The 22851-nt window shown below is 40.7% G+C and overlaps 1 protein-coding gene across 3 annotated transcripts in view; it reads right to left on the reverse strand.

Annotated features, from left to right (window-relative positions):
* Adk (adenosine kinase) overlaps window positions 1–22851 on the reverse strand; it is a 532446-nt gene that overhangs the window by 466606 nt on the left and 42989 nt on the right. For all 3 annotated transcript variants that reach the window (XM_029554458.1, XM_008849905.2, XM_008849906.3), the window contains exon 2: window positions 12211–12285. In XM_029554458.1, the coding sequence (XP_029410318.1) occupies window positions 12211–12285 (75 nt within the window). The remainder of the gene's footprint in view (window positions 1–12210; window positions 12286–22851) is intronic.

The following is a 22851-nucleotide window of genomic DNA, read 5'->3' on the forward strand; positions in this document are numbered from 1 at the left end:
AAAAGCAAAACATGTAAGCACCGATCACTAAGGTTAGTAATTGCCTCTTCCACAATCTAGGTCTTTGATGAGATATATCAAAAATCTCCATGGGGAGCCAGGAGAGATGAATCAACAGGTAAAGGCCCACAAGCCTGACTTGAGTTTCATCACTGGATCCTACATGGTGGAAGGAGAGAACCAACTCCTAAAAGTTGTTCTATGAAATACACACACTCACATTCACATTCATGGTGGTATACATACATGAACGCACACTAAACAAATGTTTAAGGAAAAAACCCAACTGCATGGGCACATACCTATAATCTCAAGCACACAGAAGGCTGAATCATGAGGATCACTAATTTAACACCAGCCTGGGCTTCACAGGGGAGCCCTGGACTAGTCAAGACAATAGACCCAGTCAAGGAAAAAAAAAAAAAAGAAAGGATGAGTGGATGTGTTACTAGCCTCCATAATAGCCTCCTAAAGAACTGAGATCTTGAGAAATTATATCTTTCAAAATGCAGATGAACAAACAAAACACCTCTTCCTTTATTGAGGAAATTTCAGTTTTTACACACATGCATGTCCTTTCATGAAAAATCAGTGTTGTAATACGGAGCTGAACTTGCAAAAACTGCACACAACAGATTAGAGTAATGCTCTTTGCACAGCTTATACCTCCAGGGCTGAAAATTATATAAAGATGAAATACAACACACTGAATTGTAAAAAAAAATAATGCTGACAATTAAGAATGGGCTATCAGGGCTGGAGAGATGATGACTCAGAAGTTAAGAACACTGGTTGTTCTTGCAGAAGACCCAGGTTCGAATCCCAGCACCCACGTGGCAGCTAACAACTGTTGTAATTCCAGACCTCACTGGGCAGTGCACGACACGGGTGCGCTTAACTACATGCAGACAATACACACATACACATAAAATTAAAAAATAAATAAAAATTTTAAAAAAAAAAAAAAAAGAATGGGCTATCTTTCTCTGTAGTTACGCTCTGCCAAGTCTGCCCAGTCCTGGAAATGGACCATAACCTGCTCAGACTCAAGCTCTACCTCTGGACCATGGGCTCAACCCTCATTCTTCCATTCCTGGCAAAGTGAATAAGCTTCAGACTATGAGCAAAACAAGTCTAAGAGCTGTGATTCTGCACACCAAGGAAAGGCACTTCCAGAGGGAGTGGGTTGAGAACATGCAGAAGAAGTGCCACCTACTGTACATAAAGTAAATCAGAAGATGCCAAGGAAGGAAAAGCAGGAAGTCAGAGGAAAACAGATGAACCACCAAGTGGTGAGGGAAGTATCAGCTGAAATCCATTTTCAAAATTTTGCTAATTACACTAAATCTTCAAATAAGTTTTTATAGTGTTTTGCTTTTTCCAGTCATTAATACATAAATACTTCCTACAATTTTCAGATCCACTAGGAGCAAGAAGTGAATAGATCTGATTTAAAAAACAATGAGCAGAAATAGTTTTGAAAGTGGTATCCATTAGACAAAGTAAAATATGTGCTAGTTTTTCCGCCTGAAGGAGTGGTAATGCACAAAGTCTATGTGGGGGGAAGAGCAGAGAGATGGCTCGGGATAACTTGCTGCCAAACCTGATGACCTGACTTCAGATCTGAATTCAATCCTCCAGACCCATATGGTGGGACAAAAACACCCACTCCTAAAATTTGTCATCTGTCTTCCACATGCATTTTGTTCCAGGTGTGTACATGACACACACTCACACACTTTTTTTTTGTTTTGTTTTTTTAATTTTAAGTCTCTGAGAGCCAGGGGTGGTGGGAGGCAGAGGCAGGTAGATCTCTGTGAGATGGAAGCCAGCCTGGTCTACAGAGCAAGTTCCAGGCCAGCTGGGGCAAGGTGATCCTATCTCAAAAAAACAAAAAAAGGGGCTGGAGATGGCTCAGCAGCTAAGAGCACTGGCTGCTGTTACAGAGGACCAGGGTTCAATTCCCAGCACCCACATGGCAGCTAACAACCATCCATAACTCTAGTTCCAGGGAATGCGACACCACCCTCTTCTGACTTCTGTGGGCACTGCATGACACAGATGCGCTTAATACATACAAGCAACATACTCATACACATTAAAAATATATTTTTTTTCAGTCTATCAAGACTGTGGCTATATAGCTCAGCAGTACAGCACTTGCCCAGGATGTGTGAGGCTCGCAGTTCAATCCTAATATTGAAGAATGTATTACCTTCAACAGTATAATCTCTAATACTTCATCATTTAATGTTTTGTGACACTGGAGTATCAGCAAGTGTCTTTCACTGGTTCAGCAAGGTGTTGATCTCACTGAATTCTTAATTTTGGAAGGAGGTTGTTTTATGAAATCAAGTAAGGCACCATGAGCAAAGGGACAGAAGTAGGGTATGAATAAGAAATCTGGGGAAGATTTCCTGGGCTCTGCCTTGAGTTTTGATTTGTTTAGTTGGCTGGTTATAGTTTCTTACAGAAATTCTCCCAATTTGGCCTGGGTGACCTCTAATTATGCATCCTTCCTGCATGCCTGGCCCTAGTACTGCTGTTACAGATATGCCCCACAATACCTAACTTCTTGTATTTTTGCCTGTGTTTTCATTTCTCTGATCTTTAAATCCCAGCACTTGTACTTGAAGAATGGCTGTGATCTATAAATTTTGAAGTGTATGTCATCCACTTGAAAATCTGGTATTGCCTGGCTTTTTTAAAAAGAAGGGGAACAATTTTTCAAGAGAATAAGAGGTCTCTTCCATATTTTAAGTAACACAGTGGGGCTGGAGAGACAACTCAGTGGTCAAGAGGACTGGCTGCTCTTGCAGAGGACTGGTGGTTCGATTCCCAGCAACCACAAGGTGGCTAATGAACTGTCCCTACTCCAGTTCCAGGGAGAATCGATGCCCTCTTTCTGACCTCCAAGGCCTTGCACAATACAGGTGCACTTACATGCAGGCAATACTCTCATATACATAAAAATATTAAGTAATACAGTAAGAAGGAATGATATTTGGCTCTCCTAATACCAAATCTGTTTTAATAACAGATTTCCAGAGAAACTGAACCAACAGGATATGTATACGGAAACATGAGAGATGATTTACCACAGGAATGGGCTGTTGTGGTTATGGTGGCTGAGAAGTTTCACAAGAGGCCACCTGCAAGCTGGAGACCCTGGGCTGTCAGAGTATATCTCAGTCCAAGTCCAAAGGTCTCAGACATGGGAAGTTAGCCATGTAACTCTCATTCCAAGACCAAAAGCTTAAGGACCCATGGAGGGGGTAAGAGGTGCTAATGTAAAATCTGGACTCCAAAGGTCTGTGAACCCAGAGTTCTGCCATCAAAGGCAGAAGAAAACTGCCCACCAGTTCTAAGGTCTTCTGTATTTGTTATCTCCAGGCTGAGACTGATCTGATGGTGACGCCCACAATGAACAGATCTTCCCACTTGTCTATTCAGATTTACACACTAATCTCCTCTGTGAACACCCTATGAACACATTCAAATGACTAGATACCTAGGTATTAGTCCCACCTAACATGATTCAACTATCCTGCAAACAACCAAAAATATACTAATTACCTCTGCAGAATTCAGTTTTCTACTGCTCACATAGCTTATCCTTCGCTCCCATTCTTCCAGTGGGAATTGTAGTTTTTGAGATTTTAGCTTTCACCAAGATTTAAAAATTTGGTATTTTAATCTTTAGAGATTGTTATTCGAGTAACTTTTATATACACTTTAGGGATATTAGACTTTGAGAATTCCAATCTATTGGGCTGGAGAGATGGCTCAATGGTTAAGAAAACTGGCTATTCTTGCAGAAGACCAGGGTTCGCATCCCAGCATCCACTCAGTTCTAGGGGATCCAACGCCCTCTTCTGTCCTCCGTGGGCAATGCATGACATGGGTGCACTTAGAAACATGCAGGCATAACATTCATACACATAAAACAAAACTTTTTTTTTTTTTTTTTGGTCTTTTTGAGACAGGGTCTCCCTGTAGCCCTAGCTGTCCTGGAACTCACTATGTAGACCAGGCTGGCCTTGAACTCACAGAGATCTGCCTGCCTCTGCCTCCCAAGTGCTGGGATTAAAGGCATGCGCCACCATGCCTGGATATAACAAAACTTTTTTTTAAAAAAGAATTTCAATCTTTTAGGATTTCAACATTCAGGATTATGGTATTCAGGGTTTGTCTTTTGTAACTATAATCAGTACCACTAGAATAAATCTAACAGAAATGTATACCCATGAAGAGAACAATATAATTTTGCAATAAAATCTAAGCTGCCAGCTGGGAATATAGCTTAATTAGTAACAAGCACAAAACCCTGGGTTTGATTCCCACCACTGAACAAAACAGGTGTGGCAGGTAAGGCAGGAGGACGAGAAATTTGAAGTCATTATCAGCTACACAGAGAATTCAAGGCCAGCCTAAGCTACATGAGACTGTCTAAAAAAGAAAACCTAAGGTGCACTGTGTAGTGTTGTGACCACTAACTAATTAAAATTATATTATTTCAACTTGAAAATAATGTTAAATTTATCAGTTGTACTAGCCATGTTTCAAATGTTCAAAGCCAAAAGTGAGTAAGGGTTACAAAGTGGAATAGCACATACACAACGTTTCCACCATTACAAATGTTCTAGTGCTAGCTGGAGAGGTGGTCCAGCAATCAAGAGCACTGGCTGCTCTTGCAAATGACCTGGGTTCTATTCCCAGCACCCACATGGCAGCTAGCAACCGTCGATAGCTCCAGTTCCAGGGAATCTGGCACCCTCTTCCAACCTCCTCGATCACTGAACACCACAGATTCCCTTACATATATGAAGACAATACACTCATACACATAATTTTTTTAAAGTTCTAGTACATACATACAACGCTTCCACCATCACAAATATTCTAGTGAACAGTACAAAGACAGATTTTATTTTTACTTTAATGACTTCTTGATTATTTTCCAAACATTTATTTTTATAATTTTCTAAGCTAACATTTTTTTATTTCTGAGGAGGAACAGAGAGGGACTGCTGAGAAGTAAACCCAAAGCTTTGCCCATCTAAGCAAGTGCTACTTCAGAGCTACACCCTCAACCCTTTTGGTTGGTTGTTTTTTTTTTCCCTAGCTGGCCTTCATCAGCCTCCCAAGTAGCTGAGGTTACAGTATGTGCCGCCATGCCTGGCTAGCAGTTCACATTTGTACCAGGACTAGTTTTAAATTAAGAGGGTTTCTTTTGTTTGTTTGTTTGTTTTTAATTAAAAAAGCAAATTATTCTCATTTTAAAATAAAAAAAAAAAAAAAAACAGAATCAAGCAAAATCAAGGCTGGAGAGATGGCTCAGTGGCCTGACATTCCCCCAAGTTATCCTCTGACATCCACACACTTGGCAGGTGCACACCTACATACATACACCACACACACACACACACACACAATGTAATTTAATTTAAAAAAAGTCAACATCAGGAAAGCCAAGTATTTGGTCAAAAGAATTTTGATAGTTAACATTTTTTTTTTTTTTTTGGTTTTTTTGAGACAGGGACTTTTTGTAGCCCCAGCTGGCCTGGAACTCACTATGTAGACCAGGCTGGCCTCTCAAACTCATAGAGATCTGCCTGCCTCTGGCTCCCAAGAGCTGGGACTAAAGGCGTGCACCATCATGCCTAGCTTTGATAATTAACTTTTATATATCAAATACTAACATGTTTACATTTAACTCATGTGGTATATGTTTTAGTCTAAAAGATTGGATAATTTATAAATAACAGAAATGTATTTCTCCCATTTCTAGAAACAAGAACAAGGCAAGGACAGGTAAGACTGGAGTCTAGTGACAGCTGTACACAGCTTCTGCATCCTCGGGGGCCAAAAGAGGACTCTGCATCCTCCTATAGCTTAAGGAGTGGAAGGGCAAGGGAGTTTTCCAATCAACTTTGAGCCCTTAAATAAGGGCTCCACCCTTGTGACTAACTCACCTCCCAAAGGCCATACCTCTTTATAGTGCTGCATTTCAAATTATATTCAATGTGAATCACAGAATGAATGCCACCATGTAAACCATAATGGTATAGTACCATTCAAACTGTTCTTAAATAATTTATTTCTGTGCGCCAAATATGAAACATTTATGTAAAATGTAAGGGAAACGTAGTCTACAAAAATCCTGAGGAAGACTTTCAGGTGTGCTCTGAAAAAAATGGTCAAAAGATGAAATAGGAACATCTCTATCCTGTATTATTAGGGTTCCAAAATTTGCCTTTTATCCCCAAATTCTGATCTCATACTCGAGGTTAAAGATAAAAACCTGGCCAGGAGTGGTAGCACACGCCTTTAATCCCTGTGCTAGAGAGGCAGAGGCAGGTGGATCTCTGTGAGTTCAAGGCCAGCCTGGTCTACATAGCGAGTTCCAGGACAGCTGGGGCTACAGGGAGACCCTGTCTCAAAAAAGACCAGAAAAAAAAAAAAAAAAATTAAAACCTGACCAAAATAAAATAAACTTGAGCTGGCCAATTAGGATCAGCTACCATTAAAACAAAGCAGCTACTTGAGCTCCAAATGAGGTCTCCACACAGCTGCCAGGTCATGATCATTCCAATCACGTTTGTGACAAGTTTTCAAAACAGATCTAAAACGAGGTGTGGAACAAAATCCAGAAAATTATCCAGAACTACAAAAGTATAAAGCCATTACCACAAACATATCTCTAGGAAATATATGTCTAACATATGTGTAGAGGGAAATTCCCCAGAATGGTAACACTTTAAGAGTATTCGATAAAGTTTTACTCTTTAACTTCTTTATATAGTATACGTCACCTGAGTTTTGTATGTGCTGTTGGTGCGGTAACGCAGGCCTCAACATATTAAGCAATACTCTACCACTGAGCTATACAATAGCTATGACTTTATTATAAGTGTTACCATGAATTACTTGACTATCTAGACAAAACATTTCAAACTGAGTAAAGACTCAACTTCAAACTCATGCATTTACATTAAAGTGATTTCATATTGTTTAACTTTCTTGGTGTATAACTAACACACAACGAAAGTATACATTTTGAGGTGGGTGTGGTAGCACACACCTTTAATCCCAGCACTTGGAATGCAGAAGCAGGTGGATCTCTGTGCGTTCAAGGCCAGCCTGGTCTACATAGTGAGTTCCAGGTCAGCTGGAGCTACAGGGAGACCCTATCTCAAAAAGACCAAAAAAAAAAAAAAAAAAAAAAAAAAAAAAAAGTATACATTTTGATACATATACATATCCATGAACTCAACACATAATCAAGATAATGAAAATAGGCTGGAGAAATGGCTCAGCAGGTAAGAGAGCCTGCTGCCAAGCCTGACAACCTGAGTTCAGTCCCAGGCCTCAATGGCAGAAGGAGAAAACTGAATCCCCCAAGTTGTCTTCTGACCTCCACATGGGCACTGTGGCAGGCACCACCCCAAACAAATAAATAAATATAATTTTTTTTAAAAGGAAAGAAAAGCTCACAGGGCATGTTGGTGCAAGCCTTCATTCCCAGCACTTGAAAGGCAGGAACAGGAGAATTTCTGTGAATTTGAGGCCAGTTTGGTCTACATAATGAGTTCCCAGCCAGTTGGCTATGTAGAGAGGGAAGGGGGGAGGGAGAAAAAAAGGGGAAGGGAAGAAAGGGAAGAAGGAGGGAAGGAGGGGGAAATGGGGAGGGGAGGGAGGCACCAACCATCATGCTGGGTTCCAATTCATCCACATACTAGCCAACACGACATTTGTTATGTTCAGTTTTTACAGTACTAGGACTAGGGCTTGAATCCAAGTCCTTGAGCATCCGAGGTAAGCACTGCACCACTTAACTCATCCCTGGCATGCGACCATGCCTGGCTTCTTTCATGTGTACTGGGAATTCAAACTTAGGACCTCATGCTTGCAGGGCAGGCTCTTTAACAACTGAGTCATGTTTCAGCAACAGGAAAAGTGTATTTTTAAAAATTAGTCTCTGAATGTTTTGGGATAAGATACATAACACCTTTCAGTTTATCACGTGTTATTTTATTACTATTATGGTTTAAATCTGAAATGTCCCCCACAGGCTCAAATTTTGAACAACTGGACCCCAGCTGGTGGCCCTAGTCTTGGGAGGTTCAGAAACACTTGTGAGTGAAGCCAGTAGAGCTTGGCTGCAGGAAGGGGGGTACCTGGGGGCAAGTCCTTGAGGGTATACTATCTCTGGTTGCTTCTTGTGCTGCTTCCTGTGCCCATGAGGTGATCAGTTGCCTCAGGCACATACTCCCACCATGAAGTTTTCACCTCCAGTGCATGGGGCCAGGCATAGGCTGGACCTGTGATATTGAGCCAAAACGAACCTTCCCTCTTAAAGCTGTTTCGATCAGATATTTTGGTCATAGCAACATAAAAGTAACTAATACAATTACTATAGGTCAAGTTCCCATAGTTTATAAATTCTTGCTTGATAACTTGATCCAAAGCTACAGGATATGATGGTTTATACTGATTGTCAACCTAACAAGATCTAGAATCACCTAGGAGACAAACTTCTGGGAATGCCTGTGATGGGTTATCTAGATTTGGTTAACCCACCATAACTATGGATGGCATCATTTCATGGGTTGAGGGGGCAGGGGGGCTGGTCTGAATAAAGGAGAGAGACGGTGTTCATCAACAGCATTCATTTCTCTGCTTCACATCCTATCACCATGACCCCCCACCATAATGGAGTGTACCCTCAAACTAGGGCCAAAGCAAACCTTTCCTTCCTGAAGGTGCTTTTGTCAGGTACTTTGTCACAACAATGAGACAAGTAATAAATACATGGGGCAACGTACAGATATCAAAAAACGGGATTTGAGCCAGGTGTGTGGCACATGCCTTTAATCCCAGCACTTGGGAAGCAGGGGCAGAGGTAGGCAGAGCTCTGTGAGATTGAGGCCAGCTTGGTTCCAGGTCAGCCATGGCTACAGGGAGACCCTGTCTCAAAATCAAACAAAACACCAAACATGGAGCTGGAGAGATAGTATAGCAGTTAAGAGCACTGCTGCTCTTATAGAGGACCTGGGTTCAGTTCCCAGCACCTACATGGCAGCTAACAACTGCCTGTAACTCGGTTCCAAAACAATATGATGTCCTCTTCTGACCTCCACAGACACTGCACAACACGGATGTACTAACATGCAGGCAATACACTCATACATAAAAAATAATTTTTTTTTTGTCTTTTTAAGACAGGATCTGCCTGCAGCCCCAGCTGGCCTGGAACTCACTATGGAGACCAGGCTGGCCTCAAACTCACAGAGATCCGCCTGGCTCTGCCTCCTGAGTGCTGAGACTAAAGGTGTACACCACCACGCCCTGCCAAAAATAAAAAATATTTTTAAAAAAACAGAATTTACTACGTTATTTTCTACCAACATCAACAGTACTTTATATATTAGCCATAAACAGTTCATAGATTGAAATTAATAACTCCATTATTATAGTGTCAAAAATAATGAAATAGATTAAATTTAAATAGATTTTTTTTAATTATTTTTATTTTATGTGTATGCATGTATTGCCTGCATGTAGGTTAAGTGCACCCGTGTCATGCAGTGCCTGCGAAGGACAGAAGAGGCTGTCGGATCCCCTGGGACTGGAGTTATGGACAGTTGTTAGCTGCCATGTGGGTGCTGGGATTTGAACCTGGGTCTTCCGCAAGAACAATCAGTGTTAACTACTGAGCCATCCCTCCAACCCCTTAAATAGATTCTTAAAACTTTTACAGTGAAAATTCATTGTTACAGTTTAAATGTGTGGCCGAAAAACTTGTGTGTTGGACACTTATCCCTAATCAAGTATTAGGATGGGACTTAGTAAGAGCTGACTAGGTCATGAGGACTCTACCCTCATGAATGAATGCCACTATGAAAGGAATGGGTTAGTTACTACAAGAGCAGGTTTGTTGCAAGAAGGTTTGGCTTTGTTGGTTTGGCCCACTCTCAGCCTCTTGCATTGCCCTTTGCCAGGGAATGATGTAGCAAAGCCTCACCAAATTCCAGTACTTTCCTACTAGAAACACACTCTCAAGAAGCAGGAGAAATAAATTTCTATTGACAAATCTGTCTGTGGTATTCTACTTTAGCAACACAAAACAGACTAAACCACAGCAGAAATTCTTAAAAGATGTAAACATACTCCTTTTTCATGAATTGAACACTTAATATTGCTAAAATAGTAGTATTTCCAAAATTGAGTTACAAATCCAATACAATTCCAGGCCGGGTGTGGTGGCACACACCTTTAATCCCAGCACTCAGGAGGCAGAGACAGGCAGATCTCTGTGAGTTCAAGACCAGCCTGGTCTACATAGTAAGTTCCAGGACAGCTGGGGCTACAGGGAGACCCTGTCTCAAAAAGACCAAAAAATAAAATAAAATAAAATAAAATAAATAAATAAATAAATAAATTTTTTTGAATGTGAAACTTTTCTTTATCCAACAACACCATCTACAAATTGAGGGCTGAAGATGTAGCTCACTCAGTGTTTGAGTGCTTGCCTAACATGCATGAGAATCTGGATTTAATTCCTAGCATACACCATCCTCCTGCCAAAAGAGGAGAAAAATAAAAGAAAAACAAAGAAAAGAAATTCATGCCAGTTCACAGGACAGGCGAAATGCCTGCAGGCCTATCCATCTGTTAAGGATCCAGTAGCTAGTATTTAGAATGTAAAAAGATTTTGTAAGTAAAAAGCAAAACCTGGGCCAGCGAGATGGCTCAGCAGGTTAAGGCACTTGCTATCAAGCTGAACATCCCAAGTTCAATCCCTGGGACCCATATGGTATAAGGAGAAAACTGACTCCCACAAACTGTCCATTGATCTCCACATATGTGCAATCACACACACACACACACACAAAAAAAATATAATAAAATCTTTTTAAGCAAAAAAAAAAAAAATTGGCATTTTTCCCAAATACATACAAATGGCCAATAAGCACATTAAGATGCCAACATTATTAATCATTAAAAATTACAAGTCAGCCGGGCGTGGTGGTGCACGCCTTTAATCCCAGCACTCAGGAGGCAGAGGCTGGCAGATCTCTGTGAGTTCAAGGCCAGCCTGGTCTACATAGCGAGTTCCAGGACAGCTGGGGCTACAGGGAGATCCTGTCTCAAAAAGACCGAAAAAAAAAAAAAGCAAGTCAAACTACAACGAGATATCTCTTCACACCTATTAGGAATGTTAAAATCTTAAAAATGCAAAATTTTGGTAAGGATGTGGAAGACCAGAATCCTCATGTACTACTGATACAAATGTGTAAAAAGGGCTGGAGAGATGGCTCAGCAGTTAAAGCACTGACTGTTCTTGCAGAGGATCCGGGTTTGATTCCCAGCACCCACATGGCGGCTATGAACCGACCTTAACTTTAGTTCCAGGGGAATCCGAAGCCCTCTTCTGACCTCCGTGGCATTGCACGACACAGGTGCACTCATGTACATGCACATAATACATTCATACACGTAAAATAATAAATATTTTTTTTAAGTGTAAAAAAGAAAAAGTACAGGAAAACAATTTCAGTGGTTTCACAGAAAGTAAAACACAGAATTTCCAGATGGCCCAGCAAGTCTACTCCTCGAAGAGGAAATGAGAACAAACTTCCATTCAAAAGCTTACATATGCGTGTTCATAAACATTATTGTTCATAATACTAGATATACTAAGATGGAAACAACCCAAATGTCTATCAACCAATGAATAAACAAAATATGGCACACTAATATACATATACAAAGTGGGTTGTATGTATCACTCAACAATCAAGAAAATGCCTCAAAGACATGGCCACAGGCCAATCTGATGGAGGAAATTCCTCAGTTGAGGGTCCCTTTTCCCACATATGTCAAGTTGACAACTGAAGCTATCCAGCACAGTGGCCCTGCTACTCTGGAACTCATTTATGTAAACCAGACTCACCTGACACTTGCACCAATTCCTCCTGATTCTGTCTCCCTTGTGCTGAGATTACAGGCATGTATCATCATGCTTGACTAAATAATAAATTTTAAGCGAAAATAGTAATGTAAATGGACAAAATATTATTTCCCAGCGAAATTTGTGGCTAGGACAAGCACCTTTACCTGCTGAGCCACCTCATCAGCTCAGTTCTGCAGTTTAACCAGTCCTTCAGATGTTTCATATGTATACAGGAAGAGTTCAATACTTACTTATCAAGGAAATCTTTGTCCACTATAGCAGAGATGTCAAGAAGAGGATTTCCCATCCCAAAGAGAACATTTTCACTAAAAAAAAAAAAAAAAAAATTAGAAATACTTTTGAAAGTTGACATGTAAAATGCACAAATATAAAAACAAATAGATCTTCACTTGAACATAAACTTAACATACTAGTTTTCTTGTTTTTTGTCTTTTGAGACAGGTTCTCCCTGTAGCCCCAACTGGCCTGAACTAGATTGTAGACCAGGCTGGCCTTGAACTCACAGAGATCTGCCTGCCTCTACCTCCACAGTGCTGGGATTAAAGGCGTGAGCCAACACACTCAGCAACATACTAGTTTAATTAAACCTCAATTACATGCAAGACAATATTTTAAACGTAGTACAAGGCCATGCAGAAAAACATGATTTTTAAGTTGAATGAAATAAAATGTAACAAAATAAGAAAGATCATGTGATTTTTATTATAATAGTCAATTATGAATGATTAAAGCTAATCGAAAAAAAATGTGGGGGGGGGGCAGGGCCTCATATAGCCCAGGCTGGTCACTACACTAGCATGATAACCTGAGGTCAGATTCCCAGCACCCACATCAAAGCTGGCTGTGGTGGAATACATCCATAAACCTAGTGCTGCCAGGCCAAGACAGGCAGATTCTAAGGGATCTCTGGCTCATAAAAAGACCCACCTCAAAAAAAAAAAAAAAAAAAAAAAAAGTGGAGAAGCGATTGAGGAAGATCTCTGGATGTCAACTTCAGGCCTCCAAGCATGTGTTCGCATGTGAGTGCACACGCACACACAAATCCTTAGAAGCTGTTGTTTATAAGGCATGAAAGTATGGGTAAAGCCTCCCTTTTACCTTTTAGTGCTCAGTTCAATGTATATGGTTATATAATCACCACCAGAATCAAACTACAAAACATCTTTTTAGACAATCAATCCTCTGACTACCTCCTGCTTCCCAAAGAGTCTCTTATACCTCATTTGGAATTTTAGTAAGGATAAGATTACAAACAGTGAAAGCCTGGCGTGGTGGCACACACCTTTAGTCCCAGGACTCAGGAGGCAAAGGCAGATGGATCTCTTTGAGTTCAAGACCAGCCTGGTCAACATAGTGAGTTCCACCCCATCTGCCCATCTGGGGCTACAAGAAGACCCTGTTTCAAAAATACCAAAAAAAAAAAAAAAAAAAAAAATTACAAACAGCCAAAGACTTGTTTCTAAGAGGTAAATAACTGGCAGGTATAGTGTTAAATACTTAATAATCTAAGCACTTGGAGATGTTAAGTCAAAAGGACACAGGATGATTGGAGTTTAAGGCCATACTCATCTACGTAACAAGTTTGAGGCTAGTCTGGGCTATATGTGACCTTTTCTTTTAAAAAAAAAAAAAAAAGCCAGGCGTGGTAGCACAGGCCTTTAATCTCAGCATTTGGGAGGCAGAGGCAGGCAGATCTCTGTGAGTTCAAGGCCAGCCTGGTCTACATGGTGAGCTCCAGGTGAGGCGGGGCTACAGGGAGACCCTGTCTCCAAAAGGCCAAAAAATAAAAACAAAAATAAAAAAAAGCAGTAGGGTCTGCTGGTACACATATGTGATCCCAACTACTCAAGAAGCTAAAGTGGAAGGACAGAAAGTCTGAGAGCCCAGCCTAAACAATGTATCAAAGCACTACCTTTAAAAAAAAAAAAAAAAACAGTTCTGGAGGCAATCAAGGGCTGTGGCATTAGCCTATGTGATTCAGGGGTTCTACATGTGGACTCATGTAGAGATATTGTATGTGTAATTTGCCATTAGGTTTTTGGACTAATATGATTCCCTCTGGTTTTTTACACTAGCTAAGTGTTATTTAGCTCTCCATTCTCGCTCCCTTTATCTAACCCTCCCACCATGGCTTGAGCTCCTTTTTCTCTTTTACCCCCGAAGTTCCTTGTATAACTCTCCCTCCCACCTCCCCCTTAAATGCCCCCATTTTATCCATTTCCCCTTAGTAACACCTGTCTCCTACTCTTCTAAGGTTCCTTCTTTCTCTTTACCTCCCTGGTTCCTTCTAAGGTTCCTTCTTTCTCTTTACCTCCCTGGTTCCTTTTCATTACCCTGGTTCTTGTAATCACACCAGGAAACACTCTCACATATAAGGATTTGGTGCTAGATCCATACATGAGGGAGAACATATGTCATTTGTTTTTTTGTTTGTTTTTTTTTTTGAGTCTGTGTTACTTCACTTAGTACAAACTGTTTCTATTTCCATACATTTCATGCTGAAGACAGAATACACTCTGAACACAGGATTTGGAGCAATGGAGCCAGAACTGACCTGAAAGCCACTTCCCCTGAAGGCTAGCTCTCACAGCTTTAGAGAGCACTACACAAGGTGCTAAGGGAGAACATCAATCAATGGTCCAACACCAGCTTCAAGAAAAAATAACCACATCAATGACCAGCACAGCACACAACATTGGTGCAGTAGTGGCACTTTTATTTTAGGGGCAATCAACAGCTACCTAATTGGACTAAAAGTTGACTCAATAGGAGGAAATTCATGTGTGGTACTGTAAACATAGCCAAATACACATGGCTAGCAATGTCAAAGATCTTAGAGAAAACCCCAAGACTGTCACATTCCATTAGACTGATGTAATTTCTTCCTATGTGCAAACTATGTATCCTGATATTTACAGACAAATATCCCAGTCACCACTCATCAAAGAAGCTTCTTTTATACCAGACAGAGACTGTTACAGAGTAACAGCTGGTCACACACAGATACTGTGTGAATTGCCCAAGTCTAAGTGGCACATCTACAATGCAACCTCTACACTTAAGGATCAAGGAACACAGAACAGGGGTAAAGAGGGCACTTATATATATCTCAGTTTTCATTATTTAAGTTCCCTTATGCAACAGAGGGCCAGGAACACAAAAGGTCACAAATGGCCAAAGTATGGAGATTAAGAGTCTGCAGAATGCTGGTCCTTGGACAGGACTCTGATATGAAACTTCACCTACCCAGGGCTCAGAGACCACTGCAGGAGAAGGAGTGGAAAGGCTGTTAAGAGCCAGGGAGGAAGTGCATGACCATATAGAAATAGAGTCCTACAAGCTCCTGGGAACCTGCTCATATGAGCCTGCAGCAATAGTGTCATCATGCATAGGACCCATGCAAGCTCAAGCAGACAAAAACCCAGCATGGGAACAGCGAAATAGACAGGTGACCCCAATCTTAGCTGAAGAAATATTGGTAACTAACTACTGCTGAGTAAGGAAGAGCTGATCTTCCTAAAGTGAAGGACTCTAGATAGGCTGTCTAGACCTCAGTAGATAAACTTGCATTGAGGGACATCTGGAGACACTAAGTTGACACAATAGGCCTTAACACAAATGACAGAATGCATGAATCCACTGGGGGGCTATGGGAGGATGACAGTGAGGAAGAGGTATAAAGATAATTAAGATTGATTGAGCTGTTCTGTATGAAATACACAAAAATTCAATTTAAAAAAATCCAAAAAAAAAAAAGGAGAATCTGGAGAGATGGCTCAGTGGTTAAGATCACCTATTGCTCTTGCAGAGGACCCAAGTTTGGTTTCCAGCACCCACATTGGGGAGCTCACAACCACCTTAAGTCTAGCTCCAAGGGATCCAATACCCCCTTCTGGCCTCCAAGGTCATCTGTATTCAGGTGCACATAATATATATATATGCAATTAAGTTTTTTAAAATGAGAGAGGCTTAAGTAAACTGAGCAATGTCTCTGGGCATATGGTTTCTGTTAAGGTTCAGATAGCCCTGCCCCCTCACCAAAAGGATCCCAAGGACTTCTCATGCTCCTGAGAAAAGGGAACCTAGCTGATAAGCACCTTGGTCTTTGAAGTCAAGAGAAGCAGACTTTTCTCCACTGTTTAGCCAACACAGCAGGCTTCCCCATTGATCTCTAAAGAGGACAGGTTTTAACAGTCCCGCTCTCCCACCTCCCCCCCAACTTTAAAAAAAAAAAAAAATACATCTTCCCACCTTCTGCAGGAAGCAGAAGCCTCCCAGCTCAAGACTAGGGCAGACATTTTCCCTGCCTGGAAGGGAATCTGCCCCATGTGTTCCTTTGCTAATAAACCCTATTTTGATGGAGTTTTATCTGTGCCTCATCATCCATTTGCTCGTTCTCTGCCAACTTTTTACCTATCAGTTTCTACCATCAAAGATGGAACAGATGGGCACTATGAATTATATTCATAAGCATATTTTCCAGAAAAAGGCCAGGAAGGACAAGAATATAACTGGACTAAAAGTTTAAATTTAAGAGCAGAGGTAATGTTTTTATGCATTAAGAATGATGATGGAAGCCGGGCGTGGTGGCGTATGCCTTTAATCCCAGCACTTGGGAGGCAGAGGCAGGCAGATCTCTGTGAGTTCAAGGCCAGCCTGGTCTACATAATGAGTTCCAGGACAGCTGGGGCTACAGGGAAACCCTGTCTCAAAAAGACCAAAAAAAAAGAGAGAATGATGAAGGGAAGCCAAGCCTGCCTCTGTCTCCCAAGAGTGCCGGGATTAATGATTATGCACCACCATGACCAGTGGAAATTTTTTTGAGTATTGATAAATACTAATGCTTTAATATTCATTAAACCCTCTGTCTAGCAGAAACGTTTAGTTAGACTTGTATATCAGAAACAACAATAACACGGACCAATCATCATCTCTGTAAACAGAGAAACCTCAGCTTCATGAATTATTCTTATTTTTCTCAACTGAGGTCCCTAAAGATTAGGGGAACATCTCAGGCTGCCAAGGGTAACAGGAAAAAACTGCAAACAACCCAAGTGAATATTTAAACAAATGGTGGTATGGCCATCTAATGAACAACTTCTCAGCAATAAAAGGGGTGATGTACAATACACCCAGCAACTTGGAGAGATCTCAAAGGCATTCTTCGAGTGGAATTTTAATAAGCCATATTTATAGGATACATATTTTATGATTCCACTTAAAAAAACTCTCAAAGTGACACAATTACAGACAGAAAACAGATTGGGAGGTGCCGGGGTGAAGACTTGGAGGACAGCATGACTACAAGAGGATAACACTGTTTCTTTGTGGTGACAACTTAGTACCAAGTTTGGCAACAGTTTAAATAAATTAGGACATGATAAAATTTCAAGTACTATACATCACTACCAGCTGCATTCAAAACCAAAGCATATATAAAAATCAGTGAAATCCTTGTAAGTCAGTTTAGTAGGACTGTACCAATATTGATTTCCTGGATTTGATGACACACTTGGTCATGTAAGACATATCACTGGTGAAAACTGAGTGGCTGATGCTCAAGAACTCTCTATACCATTTTACAAATTCTTGTAAGTCTAAAGAGTTTAGCAGCTGTGATCTCAGCAGACCACCACAGACTGCCTGTTCCAGCCTCCCTCAGGCATAAGAAGCTGAGAACTCAGCCAAGAGCACCAGATCCTGCCTCCACATGGTGGTAAGAGTTACACAATTTGGGAGTCTAAGATAGACCTATTGCCTCACCCTGCGTCCTTGTTCAGCATGGAAGAAGCCAGAGTGGTCTGCAACCCAATTCCCTATCTGCAAGTTGGGTAATCTCTTCAGAGGATGGTGCGATAAAAATAGGAGGTAGGAATTAATTACACAGTTAGGGTAAAAAGACCCAAAAGAAAAGTAGCCAGTTTCTTGGCTAAAAGTCAAAATGTCCTTGGGCCTCTTAGCAACATACTCCATTCTAAAGGTCAAAAATGCTGAAAGTATTTGGGACCTCTTATTTAATCCTTAAAAGATTTTAGGGTTACCTCTTAAGAGGAGGGAATGTTAGAGTAGCAAAAAGCCCCATTAAAAAAAAAAAAAAAAAAAAGCTGGGCGTGGTGGCACACACTTTTAATCCCAGAACTTGGGAGACAGAGGCAGGCGGATCTCTGTGAGTTCAAGGCCAGCCTGGTCTACATAGTATAGGGAGACCCTGTCTCAAAAAGACAAGAAGAAGAAAAGGAGGAGGGGGGGAGGGGGAGGAGGGGGAGGAAGAAGAAGAACAAACAGTACATGAAGTTATCAGAAAAAAGTGATGGGGAGATATGGGAGAGGAGTTGGAATGGATTTGATCAAAATACCTTATATGCTTATATGCTTGTATGAAATTCTCAATAAATTATTTAAAAAAATAGTCAAAAGAACAAAACCCTGTGTATATCATTACATTTGTAGGAAAACAGATAGGGCTGAAAATTATTATATTAAAGCAAAGTAACCCAGATTCAGAAAGACAAATACTACATGTTTTCTCTCATATACAGACCCTAGACTTAATTTTTATATATGTATATGCTTATGGGGGTGGTATATGTCAAAAGGGAAAAACAGGTATAAAGAGAGCTGGGTAAGGGGGAAGAAAGGAAGTGAATAGAATACATGTGACATGAAAACAGAAAGTCAGCTAATGGGTAGAGGAAGGAGACCAGTAGGAGAAAGGGGAAAGGGAGAGGGAGGGAGGGAAGAGAATCAACAAAAACATGCCATAAAGAAGCCCATTACTTTGTATTATCAACACAAAAACAACTTTCAACAAGAGTATGGATGAAAAGTTCCCAGAAGGAGGCTGCACCTTCAAATGGAACCTTCTGCAGAATCAATTAATTGATCAGAACTGTGGAGAGTTTCTAATGTTTAAAGTCCAGAGCCTAATTATCTTGGGCCATCTTTAACCCCCTTAAGAGCCATTTATTGCCCCCCTCTGTACATGACCTAACATCTTTTGTGACTATTAGATAAATCATTTGGAATGTACAAACAGAGCATTTGTTTTCCTTTGGAATGTATTAATTTAGCAGACCACCAGCTTCCACCAATCCAAAAGCTAAGGCTGTTACCATACAGCATCAGAGACCTGTAACAAGGTCACTCATATTTGGGGTCACTCATATTTTTTTGGCTCCAGAATAAACTATCTTTTAGTCCCTTTGAGGTGAGCATTGTGTTTTCATCAACAAAGGTGATAAGAGAAAGTCTATTCTGGAGCCAAATACAACGTGATCATGGCCCCGAAACACATTTACGTCTTCCCAAATTCCAGTGTGGTAACAGTTTCATAAAGTTTTTATAGTAAAAGAACAAAGAAAGCCATAAATCAAGACTTTTCAAATTCATTGGTGGAAACATCTGAGAGATAGGTTACAGCAAAGCTGGGAAACCTGTTACAGGCCTCAGATGCTATCTGATGACACTCTTAGCTTTGGGGTTAGTAGAAGCTGGTGGTCTGATTAAGTTAATACATTCCAAAGGAAAACTAGTGATCTCTATGTACATTCGAAATGATTTACCTAATAGTCACAAAGGATGTTAAGCCAGTACAGATGAGGGCAATAAATGGCTCTTTAGAGGGTTAAAGATGGCCCAAGATAATTTGGCTCTGGATTTGCAACAGTCCCAACTCTCTACAATCAATGAAGGCCTGAGAAGTCTGAGCAGTTAATCAGCTACCTTCATTTAAGCTGCTGCTGCTTCTTTTTTTTTTTCTCTTTTTGAGACAGGGTCTCCCTTCAGCCCCAGCTGGCCTGGAGTTCACTATATAGACAGGCTAGCCTTGAACTCAGAGATCCATGTGCCTCCCAAGTGCTGGGATTAAAGTTAAAACTGCTTTACTAGGGGGGCAGCTGGAGAGATGGCTCAGCAGTTAAGAACACTGGCTGTTCTTGCGGAAGACCTGGGTTCAAATCCCAGCACCCACATGGCAGCTAACAACTGACTGTAACTCCAGTTCCAGGGAATCTGACAGCCTCTTCTGTCCTCAGCAGGCATTGCACAACACAGGTGCACTTACCTACATGCAGGCAATACATGCAGACATAAAAACTAATATTTTTTAATTAAAAAAATAATAAAGTATTAAAAAAAAACCCTGCTTTACTGGATAATTCATTCACAGTAACATTAGTTCACAGTATGGCAGTTTAAAAAAAAAAAAAACTACCACACCACATTTAAAAGTGGCAGCTAAGTCAATATGGTGCTTCCAAAAATCCTCTACTCTATTAAAACAACATGACAAATAAAAAAGTTCTCTTTTAGAACTCTAAATATTAATCAACAGCTTAATAATTTGAAGAACACTAATTCAAAAAAGATGGGTAAGAGCCAGGAATGGTGGCACACCTATTATCCAAGCACTTGTGAGGTAGAAGCAAGAGGTTCAAGCATTCCAGGTCATCCTTGGCTACACAGAGAGTTTGAGGCTAATCTGGGCTAGATGATACCCTGTTTCAATCCAAGCAACAAAATACATAGGTAAGTTGCTCCAAGCAGGAAGAGATTTACTTCTCAGTCAAGTGCTAGTCTGAGCCAGTCCCCTTGGAGATTATCTTTTACAAAAGATTTCTTCTGGCGAATAGTGGAGTTTATGGTTTATATGTCAAAACTGTTTCAGCCAAATGTGGGGGACGAGAGGCAACGGAAACTCCTCTCATTCCAGATATGGCAATGGAAGATGACCATATCTTGTGGGAAGAATGAAACCCTCCCACAAAAGAGCTGAATGAATCATCTAATGGCTGGAGTACTCCCCCAACAGCTGGTAAATGAGTCTGCTCTAGAAAGCTGAAATCTGAACATACACTTACTGCAGAAGGAAATTATCAAGAAGTGGAAGGCTGACCACGCTAGATCAGAAAAGCAATGTTCAATTTGAAGGACTGAACTGTCCCCTCACAAAAGAAGGCCATGCTAGGAATAACCTCTGCAAGCTCTGACTAACCATGCAGTTCCATAAATGTACAATGGTCTCTTTTTTTTTGTACAGATTATTGAATTCTTAATGTTTTGTTTAAGACAAGGCCTTGCAGTGCAGACCATGCTGCTCTGAAACTCATGGTCAGGCCTCCTGAGTCCTGGGACAACAGGAGTGGGCCACCACACCCAGCTTACTGTTTTAATAAGTAAGTATGTTTAGGCTGCAAAACGAACTCATCTTAATATAATTACATCACAAAACCTCCAAATCTGAAGAAAACACAAACAGCTATGAGAAGAAGGTTGAACCTCATGAAGAACAGAAAGGCTTGTGGCATTTTGACTTGCTATTTCCATCTTATTTTCCCTAGCTCCATAGTAGTTTTGAAAAGAAACAACCCATAAGCACAGCATACCCAGGTGACAAGGAGCCCCTGGAAGGGTAAGAACTGTACTGGAGCTCTTCCACAGCCCCATTTCCAGAGAACTGCTATCATTTCAGCTGACAGTTCCTTGAAAAGCCCAGAGGCTTCCCACTTATTTGACCTGATTCAGAGCTTGTTCGGTGCTAACAGTTTCCCTTAAGAGTATTTGTCAAAAACAACCAGCTGCAATTGTTTAACGTTCCAGCTGCTTGAAGCAGTTGGAACAAAGAAGGTAACCAAAAACATAAAATGAAAAGTGGGAGAAATAAATGTCCATGGAGGGTGTGGGAAAGTCCTGGATATTCCTGAGAACTGAAGGCAACTTGCATGTGTCTGGTGTTGTGGATACGTTCAAGGAAGACTTGAGAAGGCCCAAAGCACCCACCTCTGCCTACGCAGTAGACTGCACAAGGAGAAAAGAAAGCTATGATACAGAAAGCTATGGTAAGGCATGGCAGAGTGTTTAGGCTGTGCCCTGACAAGCACATAGTATCTCTCAGCAAAGACTGGGAAACAGTAGTATTAACAAGAATGTGGAAAAACTAGAATACTGTGCACTGCTGTTGGAAATGTAAAAAGATGTACTTTGGAAGTCATTTTTGGTAGTTTCTCAAAAGGGGAGAGGTTGTTGACAAAAGAAAGAGCTCTTGTCTTAAAGGAACAAAAGAAATGGTTTATTCTAGACCCAAATATGAGTGATCATAGCCCAGGAACACAGATTTAAGTTTCCCCAAATATGGTGTTCCAATGTGGCAACAGTTCCATGAAGTTTTATAGTAACCACAAAGGAAACTGTAAATCAAGACACTTTTCGAATACATTGGTAGAAAGACCAGGTAGGCAGATCACAGAGAAGTGGGGCAGTCTCAGCTATAGGCCTCAGATGTTGTCTGATGGCACTCTGAACCTTTTGGCTAGTGGGGGCAAGAAGTCTGTTTATACATTCCAAAGGGTTTACTAAATGGTCTCAAAGATGTTAGGTCACACACAGAGAAGGGCAATAAATGGCTTTTAAGGGGGCTAAAGACAGCCCAAGATAATTGGTTCTGAACTTGTAACATTCCATCCTCTCCCCATCATTAAAGTTCCAATCAGTCAATCAGCCTTTGTAAACACAGCTTCTTTCCAGGAAGTATTGTTCAAAAGTATGCATAAAATTACTCTATGAAGCTATTCTTCTCCTAGGAGAAATAAACATATGGCAATTCAAAAACTTACACATGAATGTTTATAGTACTATTTACTCATAATAGCCACAATGAAAATAACCCTCATAGCTACCAGCTGATGAATGGATAAACAAAATATAGCTATACAATGAAATGGAATTCAATCACAGGAAAGAATGAAATACTGATACATGCTACAACATGGATGAACATTAAAAACATACTCTGTGAAAGAAGGCACAAAGGTCAAGTATAACGTAATTATACTCATGAAACATCAGAATAAACAAAGTCAGAGGCAAAGATTACT

Source organism: Nannospalax galili, unplaced genomic scaffold (assembly GCF_000622305.1).
Source record: "Nannospalax galili isolate Female #2095 unplaced genomic scaffold, S.galili_v1.0 scaffold83, whole genome shotgun sequence".
In the NCBI taxonomy this organism is placed as follows: domain Eukaryota; kingdom Metazoa; phylum Chordata; class Mammalia; order Rodentia; family Spalacidae; genus Nannospalax; species Nannospalax galili.